Consider the following 16,653-nt stretch of genomic DNA (forward strand, 5'->3'; position numbering starts at 1 on the left):
ACCTCTAACGACATCACCAGGTCCACTCTTTTTGTCTCTTATGCCACTGACTGGATCAATACATACTTACAATCACCAATTCCGCTTTTGATCCCAAATCTTTATTTCTTAACAGAGAAATAATATAGAAAATGCAAGGTATACATTAAGATACCAGCTTGTGTTAAACAAATTCATGCTCCTCTATTATTTATTTATTTGTTTATTTATTTAGAGGCAGGGTCTTTCTGGGTCATGCTGGCTGTGCTGGACCTTGCTCTGTAGACCAGGCTGGCCTGGAACTCAGATCTACCACCCTCATCTAGCAGCTCTCTGACATGATCATCATTTTATAGCTGAAGGAACAAAGGCTCGTTCTAAAAGAGCTAGAGATCCCACAACTGGCATGGCAGGCTGGGGCTCAACCCTCCCACCCACTGACTCAAGGCTTTAGCCTGCAGCAAGCCATCCTGCATCCTAGGAGGCGGTCAACTGCCGCCATGGGTCCCAGAAAAGAGAGAATGTGTACTTCCGGGTGTCCTTGGAAGAAGACAGAGCCAAGAAAAGAAAGTGTCACCTGCTTGGGCTCAGGAGGAAAATAGGGTCTTAATGGAGCCTGGCTGGGAATCTCAAGTAAATACAAAATATGGAGTTAGGGGCATGTGGGTGCTAACAGGATCTTAATGATTTCCTTTGCCAAGAAAAACATTATGACTGCAAGCTTTTCTTCCAGATACTTGTTTTCTCTGTCATGTCTCATTTTCTTATTCCTTAATCTGACTCTGAGCCAACACAATGAGACAGAGATGTTTTCCAGAGACACCTATCTTCAGTCTGATTAGGTTTAATGTCTATGGAGTTCAGGGTAGATCCCAGAGAGAGATGAGAGGCAGAGGTGGTGACAGAGAAGCCCCATGAAATATGAGCATATCAGTGTAGGAGTTGGCAAAGCCTGTAAGGAGGAGGCAGCAAAACTCACAGACTACGCTTATCTGCCTGTTTATTTCTGAAGGATTTGATGAATCTCTGCTTACAGACGTTCAATTCATAAAGCAAATGTCTAGCACCGTTGTTCAAGTACACTGCCATCCTCAAAACCATTACATCCTGACCAGGTGTGGTGGCACAGGCTTTTAATCCCAACACCTGGAGGCAGAGGCAGAGGCAGAGGTAGAGGCAGGAGGATCTGTGTGAGGTTGAGGCCGCCTGCTTTATATAGTGAGTTCCAGGACAGCCAGGGCTACACAGTGAGATCCCATCTCAAGAATAAAAAAAAATCATTAGGTCCTATCACAAAGTATTGGCCATTCAAGTTAGAATTTGTTGGTATAATAACACAACGGGCAGATACTTGCTGTCTCAAGGTTGAGGTGTTGAGTTCGCAATGTTAACCTGCTTAGTAACAGGACAGTGCAGTAAGTCCCTGTTGCTCTTCCTGTGCTAGGCTGAGGTAAAAGAAGCTAGGAGATGCGGCTTATGGCCTCTCTTCTTTATCTCTATCTCATCTAATTTGGTTTATCCTTACTACTGAAGGGACTGAGGGAGGGAGGCGCTGGCGTGTGTTAATGGAGATTTTGGTTTCTTTGTATGTTATGTAAAGATGTTTTTGTTTTAATCCCAAGTGTGGGATTTTACTTGGGCTACAGTTTGTCCACACCTGTTAACTGTCACACGTGGGGCATGATCTTTGCCAGCTGGTAACGGTCTTCTATGTGCAGCATGGAGAGGAACATGGTCTAGGACTCAAAAGAGTATAAATATGAGCTCGAGAAAGACAAGAGGGTCTGTGTGGTGGTGTCCAGTGTTGGCGTGTGGCCTGGAGCAGTTTGGAGAGACCAGAGACCAGAGACGGGGAGAAACACTTGCAGTCACAATGGCATGGAGGAGCCTGCTGCCTGTATCTGCAGTTGACGGAGATCAGTGTAGAGCCCTAAAAGAACCCCTTGACCCTCGCTAGCAGGGAGAAGTAAAGGGGTCTGGGCCCTCTTCCCAATAACCTTTTCTCTCCTACTTAAGGTTGGGGGGTTGGCGGAAGGGGGGTAGAGGCCTAAACACCCCAAGCAAAGTAGAGTTTTAAACAAGATGGCTACAGGTGTGCCTCAGCTCAGCAAGGATGGGAGTGACCATGGAAAGTGGAGAAGCCAGGCTTCCCTACCTAAGACAAGGATGCTGTGTGGGTCCTTCTGATGGTCTGTGCTGTGTCTATTTTCTCTTGTCCTCTGATTTCTGTTTTCTTTTCTTTTCTTTTTTCTCCCTTCCTAAGACAGGCTCTCATTCTAGACCAGAACGGCCTTGAGTTCACTGTGGAGCCTAGTCAGGCCTTGAACTGTAGCCATCTTCCTAGCTTCCTGAGTGCTGGAACGGCATGTGTGAGCCACCATGTTCAGCCCAAACATGCCCCTATAGAAGGAACATGTCAGGTCAGGAAAATTTAACATGTAAGTGTGTATATACATGTGTGTAAGTGTGCGTGCGCATGATGCAGGGGCCCATGAATGTCAAGGCACACTGGTCAACTGAATGGAGTAAGCTCTTTCTCCCCATCTTTCATGGGCTCTGGGGAGGAACTCACATTGCTGAGCTTCTGTGGCAAGCCCCTAAGCTGCTGACCACCTAGCCGGCCCTCAAGTCAACTTTCTGAAGAAACGCATGAGCTCTTCCCAAGCTTCTGCACAGGTGAGAGGGATGCAGGCTGCGTGTGACACTATGAAGTCAGGACTGTTCTGCCTTAGAACTCTAAGAACCAGTGTCTCTCTGCCTTCTGACAGGAATGTTAGGTAAGAACTGGGTTAAGAACTGGGTTTTGAGGTAACATAGGTTTTAGAAACCCCAAGAAGGTAGACAGTATTAACCCCAGAGCTTCTCAGGGCCCTACTATGTACCGTAAGACTCCAACAGCAGTTCTGGGACACAGTGTTACTTGGACTTAACAGGCTATGAAGCTACAAGAACAATGCCCCACGTTCTCAAATTTCCACCCTGCTATGACAAGCTCAATCAAAGCAAGGCCAGGCTGCAGAGCACAGTGCTTCCCAACTCTGTCAGGGCATTAGGCAAGTTTTCCAGGACTGCTCAAGCCACGCTTCTCAACAATGCTGGGGACCTTTCCAAAAACTTGGTTTCCCCCTTTCAAAACAATGTACTTCTTTGAAGACGGCATTTGCTAGTGTGTCCTCTTTTTAATGCATTACCTACAGAGCAGAAAATAGTTGTGTGCTGTCAATTTATGGAAATAATCCAGAAACTCAGCAAAACAGTGTTTGGGATAAAGCAAGTTTGCTATCACTGAGAAGCAGGAAGGTGGGGTAGGGCATGGGTTAGTGTGGCTGCTAAAGGCACACACTGCTGCAAAAAGGTGTGACTTTCTAGATGGAGCTACCCAGGCCAAGAATAACCTTTGTGCTGCCTCTTCTCTGCCTGTAGGTGGCGGGGGTCGACAAGGGTCCCCTTGTGGCGAGCCTGGGCGTTGTGGTGGTCATGCACGCCAATAACGAGACCTACTACAGAAGGAATCTCATGCGCCTGAGCCCTGCGGGTCTGGGCCGCCCACTTCGGGAGGAACCTGGAGTATTTGTTAGGAGGAAGCTGGAGTATTTGTTGAACAATGTTCATTTTCTTTGTGACCACTGTTGCCCTGGACCAAACCCTTATGTTAGCCAGTCTGCTGACCCTAAAACAGTACCCGCACTGAGAAACCACTACAATAAGAGAATTCTGAAAACATCTTTTTTGTTCTGTTTGTATCAACAAAGATTCAAACCAGTTTTCTGGCTTTTAAAATGGTAAACTGTGATGCTGGAGAGATGGTTGAGGGTTAGAGCACTGGCTGCTCTTGCAGAGAACCCGGGGTTAGTTTCTGGCGGCCACATGGCGGCCAGTTCCAGCTGTCTGTTACTACAGTTCCAGGAAATCTCGTCTCTTCTAACTTCTACAGGCACATACAGGGTGCAGAAATGTACATGCAGGCAAAGCATTGTACACATAAAAGATAATTCTTAAAAAATAGTCTAGTACGACAGACAAATATGAAAGATGACAATTTAAAGTGAGTTACTTCACAGCTAACAGAATACAGGTCTGGAAAGCAAAAAAGGTCTCAGGTGTCTCCTTCCAAAATCTGAGTAAAACCACCTGAGATGTAAAATCGCCCCACTTGTCCGTTGATGCTTTTGATTCCTCGATCAGGACTCAGTAGTTCATTCGTGACACCCCTGGGCTAGAGAGCTTCTCTACTGCAGCAGATGTCCAAGCCCAGGATCTCAATTAGGAGCTTAGGAAATGACTAGAGAGACAGCTCACGATCAGTGAATCAGACTCACTCTCCACTCAGCAAATTTCTCTGTGTATTTGTTCGATTTTTCCTTTCCCTTGGGAGTTGGCAAGCTTTGCTGATGCTCTTACAAGCTGATTCAGAGCCAGGTCATTCTCTAGGATATATTACCTGAAAAGGGACAAGTTCCCTGAACATGCGATGTAGTCCTTTCTGGAACTTTATGTGTTCCATTCCCTTTGTCAGGACATTTCCCTGGGAACTGCGACACTCTTACCTATCACTCTCTCTGGTGGCTTGAATAAGAATGGCCCCCACAGACTCTCAGGTCTGAATACTTGCTCCCCAGTTGGTGGAACCATGTGGGAAGGATTAGAAGGTGCGGCCTCGTTGTAGGGGGTGTCGCTGGGGTTGGGCTTGGAGGTTTCAGAAGACTTTCCCAGCTAGCGCTCTCTGCTTTGAGGTTGTGTCTCAACATGCGTGAGCTCTCAGCTGTTGCTCCGGTTTCATCCCTGCTGGCCTGCTTTCCTCCATGCTCCCCATATGACGGCCACGGACTCCAACCCTGTGAAACTCTAAACCCCCAATAAACGCCTTCTTCTATAAGGTGCCTTGGGCATGGTGTTTTATCACAGGAAAAGAAAGGTAACTAAAACACCATATGAAGTTATTTTCCTTAATAAATTATTATTATTTGCCCCTTAGTTGTCTGTCATCTCCCAAATAATTGTAAAACTCAAAAATACAGAATTGATGTCAGTCATCACTTTGTCCTCAGTGCTCCAGATACTACCTGCCCCAGAGAAAGGTCCCCACGAATGCATGCCTACGGAGCAGGCACAGCAGACCTCCTCCCACTTAACCTGCAAGCCTCAACCTCCTTCCCTTTTTTCTCTCCCCACCCCATTCCTTCTCTTTTCCTTCTTTCCCTTCTCCCCTCCTGTTTATTCCTCTCCTTCTTTCATGCTGAGACTTGAATCCAGGGCTTTACACAAGCAAGATTCTCTGCCACTGAGCCACAGTAGCAGAAAAACAAAACAAAACATTTTTCTTGAACCCAAACCCTCCAGAATGTTAGGTGAGCACTCTTCCACCAAGCTACATACCCTAGCTCCTTGTGTTCAATCAGGCAGAGAAACACCTGCTCACTTGCTAGAGAATTCCAAGTAATTTGGACAATTGCTTGGTGTGCCACTCCATGGTCACGTGCTGGTTAGATAAACAGCTTCCCTTTACCTTCTGCGTGCTATGTGAAGTCATTACACACTCCAGGAAGGAATTCTCCTATATTTTTGGTTGTGGGCTAGCCTTTAATGGCTCAGACATCCTCCAGCCCACCAGGAGGGAGTTCTCATTTTCATTTTCCCTGATGGCAGCCACATAACAGAGGGAACCAGAAGTGACTGCGGCTTTTTGGTGGAGTTTGGTGTCCGGAGAGGAGAGCTGGGAGAAATCAGCATTGCCCAGGACTGTCGTCCTCAGCTGTCAACAGAGTGAAGCCCGAGGGACCTTGAAGGCAAGGACAGTAGGGGCCTCCTCTGAGCATCCCTGCAATTTCTCACAGAAGTATTCTCTAGTATGTAGTTCCCATGGCCATGAGGGGACAAGCCTGGGCTACATGAGTCACAGCAGTGGAATCCTAGGCAAGTTACTCTGACATCTAGTTTTCTCATGGGAAAATGAGGGTAAAAAAAAAAAAAACAACTCATTGAATTGAGGACTAAATGACATATAAACTGCCCAGCACAGTGCCTGGCATGGGTAGGTGCTCAGTAAACACGAGTGCCCTCCCCCACTTCCTGGTTTCTAAGCTTGTGAAGCCAACTCTACCATCACTGCCAGGAACCAGCTCTCTGCAGGGAGACTCGCCACGCCTATCTGCTCCTTCCTCCACCCGAGGAGAGGCGAAGTGAGAGAAGCTCCCAGAACTGTCTCTCCCTCTCCCACAGAATCCAGCTCAGTCTGTCTACCCCTGAGCCCCAAGCACTGTGCTGGCCCCAGCCCGGCCTGGCCCCGCCCTCCTTGCCCTGGCTCCCAACAAGCATCTCTTGAATGAGACTGCCAGATGAATTCACAGCCCCTTTATCACTCAGCAACACAGAGCTCGGGGGCTCATCACTTTTCAAGGCTTTTCCTAAATACCAACTTTATATTTTACTTGTCTTTTATTGAGTTTGAAACTATACAAATACACAGTCTTATGAGATTTCTTCTTTAAGTTCCAAAAGCAGGTCATCAGGTCAACAGAAACACAAATAGATCATCAATTTGCCTGGGTTTTGCCAGATAGACTAAACCTCCCTACGTTGATTTGAAGTCAAGCCTAATGCTGCTCATTCCCAAAGAAAATGCCAAGGATCCCTTGCACACCAGAATTAAATGTTTATGTTCTGTTGTTTTATTCAACAACCTTTACTGATGATTTCATAAACACCTACCCCAGTCTTTCCCAATCTGGCTGTGGGGATGTTTATCATTTTAAACTCAGTTACTTTTATTGCTTCCTCTCTGCGCATCAGATGAAGTCTGAGGCCACAGGAGAATGCAGGGAGACCAATCCGACCATTGCTCAAGCATTTCACAACCTGCTCTCCTCAGACAGTGAGAAAGGATATCTGTCTCCCTGGCTTGTCCCCCGACCTTCGGTGAAGCGGGTGGAAGCGGTTCCGGGCTGGCCTCTCCACCAGGCCATGGTGGCGGGTTCCACGAACATTATCAGCTTGATGAAATGACGGCTGTGGAGAGAAAGGGAGAATGGTTGGCCTCTTACTGTGAAAGTGCCACTCACCCACAAAAGTGACTGGTCAGAGATGAAAAGCCTGAGGTTCTAACTTTACTACTGCATATTGGTGCTTTGTGTCAACATAAATAAGATGACACTTGTAGCTGTGTTTCTACATAATTACAGAATATATCAAAAGAGCCCTTTACATGTTAATATGGAAGCAGACAGACTATATACAGAAACTGTCATCATTAGGAAATGGAGAGTTCTATGTTAAAGTGTATTTTTGGGGCCAGCAAGATGGCTCAGCGGGTAAACGTGTGTGCCTCGCCAAGTCTGAACCTGAGTTCAAGCCCTAGATCCCACAAAGAGGTAGGAGAGCATCATTTCTACTAAGCTGTCCTCTGGTCTCTACACAAGTATCAGGGGATATACACCCCCCCCACGCACTCATACATGCATGTATGCACACACACACAAATGTTTAAAAATAAAATATTGATCGGGGTGCCATACACTGGTGATCCCAGAATTTGATGGTCAGAGGCAGAAGAATCACAAGTTCAAGGCCAACCTAGGCTACAGAGTGAAAAAAAAATAAATATCAAAAAGAGATTAAACTCTGTGGTCCTGAAGTGCTTAATTTTTCCCTTGCTTTTCAACTTACCTGTATATAATTTTTACATTGTTGCACCCTCAAAAGTGAATCTATTTTTGAGATCCAGATTTTATATTTAGCATTTCATAAATACCTTATAAAATCAACTTATTAACTCAGAAATCATACAGTCCTTCATTCCTAATGTTCATAAAACCTGCAATTGATATGGTAGCTCAGAACACTGTGTCAACATCTTCTACTTGCTGACAAGCTGCTCTGTCTTCCTTAGCTATAAGATGGGGATGATAACTTCTCTCCAGGCTTATTAAGTATATGAAATGAAACCGGGCATTGCGATACACACCTTTAATCCCAGCACTCGGGGAAACCGAGGTAGCCGGACCACAGGCCGAGGCCAGCCTGGTTTACGAAGGGAGTCCAGGACAGCCAAGGCTGCAGAGGGAAACCCTGTCTCGAAGAAAAAAAATGAAGGTCCAGCAAGATGACTCAGTGGTTTAGATACCTGCCACCTTGCCTGATGTCCTGAGTTCAAACCCCAGGACCCACATGGTACAAGCGACTCCCAAAAATTGTCCTCGAACCTCCATGTGTATGTCATAGAACACATGAATTAATAAGTAAAAAAAATAAATGTAATAAAATAAGACAAAATAAAATGAAATGAGATCCCTTACGTGTGGACTGCCCCGTCCCAGACATGTCTGGGCACTGGAAGGAAGAACAGATGTGCATATGATAAGGCGTGCTGGCGAACATCGCAGTAGAGGTCACCCTACAATTCTCGTCATGGTTACTGTCTTCTCCAGCACGGGAGCCTTCCTGCACATCCCCCAACGGACCTAGACTTCAGTGAGGCAGCGCCTGTTGCTCGTGTCATGCGACCTCTAAGAGCTGGCTGGAGCCTGGAATGAACGTCTGGGGCAGGGGAAGGGTAAGCGGACCATGTGACTTGCTGCGGAAGTGTCGGTGACTTAAGAGCAGACCGATGTATGTCGTGTCCAAACTCTCATACTCTCTTCTTTCTGCTGTGAAAATGCTAGGTCCCAAATAAGGGCTGTTCCTTTTACCTGGACTGCAGGAAGTCACAGGAGGAGAGCTTCAGTGGGTGCCTGAAGCCACTGACCTGTAACCCAAGTGAAAAGCAGATGTCTGCTGAGAGCCCTAACTGACTGGATGGACTGTTCCTGTAGCAAAGCCTTCTGCTGAGGGACCAATGGCAAGGAAGCTGTGCTGAGGAGAGCTGGAGGAAAACCGGGAGGCATAAAGCCAAAGACTCCACAAACTGGTGCCTGTGTACTTTTAGGAAGGCTGCAGCTCAGCTCCGAGGCACACTGTAATGACTGAGAACCTGGGACTTTGGAGACCTCAGGGCCGTGTTTAGAAGCTGTCTGGGTGCAGTGCAGACCACTCAGGGCAGACGAGCATGTTGCCAGCCCAGCACAGGCAACACCGGGGGAAGGTCTTCTGAAAGATTTTCTAAGCATTCGTTGTGGGAGAAATCCAAACTCAGTTGTTCCTCCCCGGCTTTTTGTTTGTTTGGGGTAATTTAGGAATTTAATTCTGAAACCATAGAGGGTGAGCCAAGTAATCTCCCGGGGTCTGGGTCCTCAGCCCCGGAGAGCAGAGTGGGTAACACACAATGTTGTTAGTGGCAACCTAAAACAACACCAACAGCCTGAAAGTGCAGGTTAACACCAGGAGGCCAGAAAGGGCCTTAGCGGTCAAAGGCTGGCCTGCTGGGTTCTGCCTTACAGGATGACCTAATATTTGGGGGTGAGCCCAGGGAAAGGCCTGAGTGGCAACCCAAGGGAGGAGAAAGATTCTGGGAGGGCAGACTGACAGTAAGAGCCTGATCCTAAAACCAGGATTCCTTGGACCTCCGGAGGTGGGGAGCAGGCTGAGGCTAGCACGCGGGTGGGCAAGGAGACAGCTAAAGCCACTTCGTCCTTTGTTTCTGTGGGTGAGAGATGAGGAAAGGGGATATTGGGATATCCACAGAAGTTCAAACTCCCTCGGGAACTGGACATCCACACACTCTCCCACTATCTGTATCTTGTAGGATTGTAAACAGAGTATTTCTTAAAAAAAAAAAAATCTACCAGGGCAGCAAATTAGCCCAGCCTAGCAGGTCTTACAGTGGCTGGCAAGAAAGGGGAGCAGAACCTTTCTGAGATGTCTCTTCTGAAATCCCAGTATGTGTTTGTTCACTGGTGCATCTCTGGTCCCTGTCTGGCCCCTGTCTGTTCCTTCCATACCAGGCAAGCAACCTGCCGCTCAGTTACATCCCCAGCCCTGGTGGATTCTTTTGGTAGTTGTCACTTTTTAAACTTTCCAATAGGCTCTTGTTAAACTGCTGCTCTGGCTGGCTTTGAACTTGTGATTCTCTTGCCTCAGCCTCCCCAGTAGCCCAAATTACAGGCTTACAACACCAGGTCTCTGTAAATTACGGATTTCAGTGAGGAAATCTAGAGTTAATAGCACACTGTATTATATTCTCTCAGAGCACTCTCCCAAGGGACCTAGAACTTGGATAGGAGTCAAGCTCTCCCATCCCCGTGTGTGTGTGTGTGTGTGTGTGTGTGTGTGTGTGCCACACAGAGGTTTATTAGGGAAAAGTGAGAAACAATGTTCTAGAGTGGAAAGGTTTCAAGACAACAATATTCTGGGTTTCATTTTTTTATTCCTTTTGTTCTTAAGCAGGTTCTGATATAGTCCAGGCTGCCCTCAAACCCGCTACTTAGCTGGATGACCTTGAACTCCTGACCGTCTTACTTTCACCTCACAAGTGCTGGGCTGCAAATGTGTACCGCCACACTACTGGGCGAGCAGGTACTACTGAGGGACACTCCTAGCCCTGGGGAGGGCTCCTGTGTGTGGCTGACCCACACTCGCCATCACACAGCTGTCCACACTGTGTCCCTTCTGAAAGCTACAGCGTGGTAGCTGGTTTCCTCGCCTTCCCTAGACTCTAGCCTGGTCTAATAACTGGAGGAACACACTGCCTCGCTCCAGACACCGCTGCTCAACACTGTGGCGTTTTGATACGGAATCTCTCAGGGGCTGCTGGACACTGCTGGCATATCATTACATTCGCGGTCGATTAGAAACCCCACATCTTTCCTACTTCACTGGCAAACATCTGGGGGTTCCGACTAAGCCGGGTTTCGGTCCTTCAATGAGCTGACGTCTTAGAGTCAGAGAGCTGTATGTTAACTTAAGGGTGTTTTTATTATTAAAGCTCTCTGTAGGGCTGGGGAGATAGCCCAGGGGTTAAGAGCACTGACTGCTCTTCAGAGAACCTGGATTCCGTTTTCAGCACCCACATGGCAACTGACAAGAGGATTCACATCCTCTACTGGCCTTGGAGGGCACTGCACACATATGTTACACAGCCAAAACACCCACCATATGCATAAAATAAAATAGACGAATCTTAAAAAAAAATAAGCTAGGTATAGTGACACATGCCTTTAATCTGCACTCAGGAGGCAGATTTCTATGAGTTCAAGGCCAGCCAGAGCTATGTAGAAGGACCCTGACTCAAAAAGACGATGATGATAAATTTTTTTTATGATTATAAATTTTAAAAGTGCACATAGGACCAGGCAATGGTGACACACACCTTTAATCCCTGTACCCAGGAGGCAGAGGCAGGCAGATCTCTGTGAGTTCAAGGCCCAGCCTGGTCTACAGAGCGAGTTCCAATACAGCCAGGGCCACACAGGAAACCCCCGCTTTGAAAAAAAAAAAAAAAGTGCAAATATATAATAGGATAGAAGGAATCTCCTCTGTATTATATGGTGCAACACTTGTCAATTAAAAACCTACAGCCTATGGCTGAGGCAGGAAATAGGAGGGAAATCTGGCAGGAAGAAGGAATTCTGGGATAGAGCCAGACATGCAAGATTTGAACCAGGCAAGATGTGAAAAGGATGGATGCATGGTGCCTGAGCTTGGGTAACCAGCCACGTGACAGAATGTAGATTAATATAATGGGCTATTTTAAGTTATGACCTAGTCAGAGAAGAGCCTAGCTATATGGCCAAAGTGTTTGTAAATAATAATTGAGTCTCATGAAGATTCCAGGAGCTTGGGTGTGGGAGGAAAGACCTCCTCTTACAAGATAATAGTATATGATTTATTTATAATTAACCAAGGCTTACTTTATTTCTACATCAAAACAGAAAAAATTAATTTTAGCTTAAGGTTATACTTCTATACAAAGTTATTAAAAACAAAGTATGATAATATTTTCAAGTAAAATATGAGCTTCTAAGTACTAATCTTTTTGGGGGAAGGGTTTTAAGATAGGGTTTCTCTGTATATCCCAGACTAAATGACCAAATGACATTCTTGTATGTAATGAGTTCTATTGACATTTTAAAAATACACTGTGCTTATCTAGCATGCATGAAACTGAGTTTGGATCTAACACTACCAAGACAGACAGACAGACAGACAGACACACACACACACACACACACACACACACACACTCCAGGCATACACGCACATCTGGATGCTCTATATGTATATTAACCCAGCCCCGGTGGTGTGCAGCTACTCCAGAGGCTGAGGCAGGGAAATGGCTTAGGCCCAGAAGTTTAAGGGCAGCTGTCTAAAAGCAATCTACACAGGCAGTTCTCAGTAACTGCACAGACACAGTGATGAACAGAGATCAGAGGATGGATGAAACTGCAAAAGCAACAGAAAGCCACCCCCAGTGCCAGGAATACACACTGGCCTAAAACCTCAGTGTTCTCCAGAACTATCACGCGATGCAGTGCCATTTACGTGGCTGCTTCAGCCGCCTCAGCAGCAAACGAGGAGCCAAACAACAGAAGCAGACGGGAACAAAACACTGAGGAGGACGCCCAGGATTCTCTCTGCACAGGCCTAGTAGAGGGTTCCTTCTCTTCAGCCTGCAGTGGGGAAGCAAGGTAGGGAACAAGGCTGGTGGTCTGTCTGAACATTAGACAAGTGAAAGCAGGGGCTGTCACAGACGGCCATCCGGCTGATCTTCCTTCTAGAGACAGGAAAATAAGTAAGTCCAGAGGGACAGAGCAGTTTATGTTTTTGTTAGTTTGTTTTTGGGAAGCCTCTCACATGGCGCAGGCTGAGCCTGAGCTGTGCTGCCAGGCCTCCTGCCTCTGCTTCCTATGCGCGGGGAGTACAGGTGTGTGGCGCCATGCCCGGCTGACTGGAAACTTGAAGTCTGCTTCTTTGAGGCTCATTCAGTGATCTTTGCATCTTATCACTTTGCTGCCTTTGCCTAATGGTCTACATACAACTAATTGCTTTTTATATTTTCAGAAGAGTTCTAGCTGATGCATAAACTCTTTATTTAAAGACTCTTTCTACCCAGGCTTATTAGTACATGCCTAAAATCCCAGCACTGGGGTGCTGAGGCAGAAGAGTTACACATTCAGAGTCAACATGGGCTGCTAGCAAGATTCTGTTTCCAGGGGGCGCACAGATGGAGATAGATCCCTTACACTAGAGCTCAGGGGTGGAGCACACTTGTGTAAAGCCCTAATTCATTCATTTAATCCTCAGCACCACACACTTGCTCTCTCCAACATACACACACATGCACACATTACAAATGCATGCACACACCCACCACACAGCCTACTTAAACGTTACTATGTTTATGAATCTACTGAAGATCGAAAATTCAAGTGACGGTAGCCTGGTAAGATACCTGATTATTCTACATATCTAAATATGATACACCTAATTCATTTTAGGTAGATAACCAACTTAGCACTTCACGAATGGTCAGCTAGCTAAAAGCCCTGGCGCTGCTCGCTGGGAGCCATGCCTCCTCCTTTAGGCTGACAAGGCTCCTTCAACAGCCCTACATTCCTCTCTGTACTCAGGCCCACAGCTGTCCTACTTCCCTGATAACGGTAAGCCAGGAGACGGGAGGCAAGTTTGGCTGGAAGGTAAGATAGTAGACAGGGTGAGTTAATGCTTGGCCTGAGGTCACACTTAAATGGATCACTGAGCTCTACAGAATGACCCCTTAGCTAGCCTGTTATAGGGAAGTTCTTTAGCTGTTTCTTTAGTTTTTGGTAAATTTGTAAAGACTGATCCCTGGTACTGAACATGCTCCTGATGAGGAACAGCAAGAGTTAAGGCAAGCTCTATGAGCAGGCTTTGTTCATTCTCAGGTTAGAACTGAGAGATGTCACTGGTTCACTCTTTTTAGAAGGGCACACACAACCAAAAACAACTGTGTCTCTCTCAAACCCAAAAGAAGATCATTCCAGTCACCACCAGAAGTTCTTTTGGTTCTCATGATGTCGTAGACTCCTATTCCTGTGATAAAACATCATGACCAAAGCAACTTGGGGAGGAAAGGGTTTGTTTGGCTTACATATCCTGGGTCACTTGAGGGAAGCCAAGGCAGGAAATGAAGCAGAGACCATGGAGGACAGCTGTTTACTAGCTTGTTCTTCATGGCTTGTTCAGCCTCCTTTCTTATATAACCCAGAACTACGTTCCCAGGACACACACACACACACACACACACACACACAAGTGAGCTGGGCCTGCCACATCAGTCATTAATTAAAAAAAAAATGCCCCACAGACTCACCTATAGGTCAATCTGATAGAAGCATTTTCTCAGGTAAGATTCCATCTTTCTAGATATGTTTGGGTTTGTGTCAAGTAGGCAAAATCAAGCACACACATGACAGAAACCAACCAGATGTGCCAATGCCCTACCAGGCTCCCTGACTGTAACATCCCCACATTCCTTGGCCCTCCTCAACATCAGAACCCACGAGAATGGGACTGCAGTTCACAAACTACCACACGCTCTTAACTGTTTTAGAGTCCTGCTTTGCTCCCAGTGTTACCGCTTCCTTGTCCTTCCTGTTAAATGCCACATAAACGGGACTTGGGCATAGTCAGATAAACCAAGCTAAAAGATTACCCTACAAAACGTAAAATGAAACATGTTTTTGATTGTTGGGTTGTTTGTTTTGGCAGCTAGGGTCAAAATCAAGGCAAGGCTAGGCAAAGTAATCTGTCCAAACAAGAGGAGAGGCTGGGCAGGGTGGCACGCGCTTGTAACCACTCAAGCAGCCAAGGCATCAGGTGAGGTCTAGGCCAGTCAGGGATACACAATGAGACCATGTCTCCAAAGAGAAAAAAGTTACAGAGACATAAGCAGGAACAATAAGCAAAGCATACTGTGAGTGTGGGTTTCCAGCTAAGCTGGGCCTGCCATTTAAGCGGAGGAGGATGAGGAAGGTGGGGCCCACCAGGCTTCCATCCTGCAGAGGAGAGACTTAAGAACTGACAGCTCCAGTTCCTCCCTTCAGCACCCACACAGTGCCTGCCATGGAATGGGTGCCAACATGTTTGGTTAATTATCTAATGTTTCTAAAGACTCAGGCGCCAAAGCAAAGTGTGTCCCCCAAATGATTCACAGCATGAATGTAGTTCTGTTGCCACTTAGTTTTATATTTGTGTGTGTGTGTTTAACAGGAGAGTGCCATATGTGTACAATTTGTAAACAAAGATATGCCCAAACTGGAGACACAAAACTTTTTTTGCTATTAGCATAAGTGATCAAAAAGTTTAAATGGCAAGACGTTGATGATTATTAAAAGTGGTGATGGTTTACTATGCTAGTCTTCCTACTTTTGTGTACAGCTGAAATTTTCCATATTAAAACGGAGAATTTCCACTTCAAACTCTCAGGGGTGGCCATGAGCACGGCAGTGGCTCATGCAGGCCCTGAGCAGCCTGACAGCGTTTTACTGTTATTCCCAGGGCATGCTGCCCAGGCTCCCGGAGAAGAAGTTTCAAACTGCCTGTTGCCCACCTCCCCGCCCAAGCTGGGGCGTCTCCCTCCTGACTCGACATGTGACGAGAGACTGTCTTAGGGAAACTCGGTCTGTCTGCTCATCCCCACAGTCGGCTCACTTGCTTCTTTTGATGACAGAAAGAACTGAGGAGGAAGAAACGGTTTGCGTTTCAGTTTGGTTCAGTGTTTTCCAGGTTGTTCTCAAACTGGACAGCCTCAGCCTCAGCCTCAGCCTCTTGGGTCCTGGGACTCCACGAATATGCCATCACACCCAGCAAAGAGTCCTCGGACAGAACTGGTTTTTGACCCACCAAGGTTTCAGCTGAGCCACGGCAGGGCAGGGCAAAAGGAGCCAGACCGAGAGGCTGGTTCAACAGGAGGCAAATGCCTACAGACAGCCAAAGGCTTCCTCCGGGTATAAGGGTCAGGCAGATCTTCAGGCCCCAGTTTAGGGAGGGAACCAAAGCACCAGCCACAGAGAACAAGTAGAGGAGACAAGCATGGCCTATGGCCTGCTCTCCTCCTTGAGTCTGACTGCATTCTGACTCACAGCAGATTCGCCACTGTGATTACACTGGATGATGAGACACTTCACTGAGTTTCAGAGAGATCTAGAACTTAGATTAAAGGGAGGGAAAAAAATCTAACAGAGGAAGAGATGAAACAAGAATAGCAAAAACGTGGAAGACTTAATGACACTAAGGCAGATACTGTAGCAAGCCTGAAGGCACAGGCCTGAGAGGCCAGCTACTCAGGAGCTTGAAGCAAGGGGATCAAAAGTTCCAGGCCTGAACCACAGAGTGAGTTCAAAGCCTGCCAGGGCAATATAGTGAAACCTTGTCTCAAATTAAAAAGTACAAAATGGATGGGAACACAGTTTAGTGGTAGAACAAGTGCCCAGCACTCAAAGGTCCTCAGTTCAATGACAAGCAAAGGGGGAAACAAAACAGAACCCCAAAAACTAAAAACTTGGAAGATAGTGAAACTAGTAATGACGTGTGTGTGTGTGTGTGTGTATGGCTAAACAAAAAGCTTCCCTCACCCCCACAGAGAATGTATATTTTTATGTTTTGTTTTTCCTTCTTACTTATCTATTGCCATTTTATTTCACTCATGATTCCTTTTTTTAAAATGTACGTGTATATATATGGACATACACTACAGCATGAATGGACGTCAGAGAACAGCTTGTGGGAGCAGGTTCTCGCCTCCTGCCATGTGGGTCCCTGGAT

The 16,653-nt window shown here is 46.5% G+C and overlaps 1 protein-coding gene across 2 annotated transcripts in view; it reads right to left on the bottom strand.

The window, feature by feature from the left end:
* Positions 1-16,653, bottom strand: part of Crtc3 (CREB regulated transcription coactivator 3) — a 108,921-nt gene that overhangs the window by 39,942 nt on the left and 52,326 nt on the right. For both annotated transcript variants that reach the window (XM_060367425.1, XM_060367424.1), the window contains one exon: positions 6,865-6,984. In XM_060367425.1, coding sequence (XP_060223408.1) covers positions 6,865-6,984 — 120 coding nt within the window. The remainder of the gene's footprint in view (positions 1-6,864; positions 6,985-16,653) is intronic.

The sequence above is a fragment of the Meriones unguiculatus genome, chromosome 14, assembly GCF_030254825.1.
Source record: "Meriones unguiculatus strain TT.TT164.6M chromosome 14, Bangor_MerUng_6.1, whole genome shotgun sequence".
Taxonomy (NCBI): Eukaryota; Metazoa; Chordata; class Mammalia; order Rodentia; family Muridae; genus Meriones; species Meriones unguiculatus.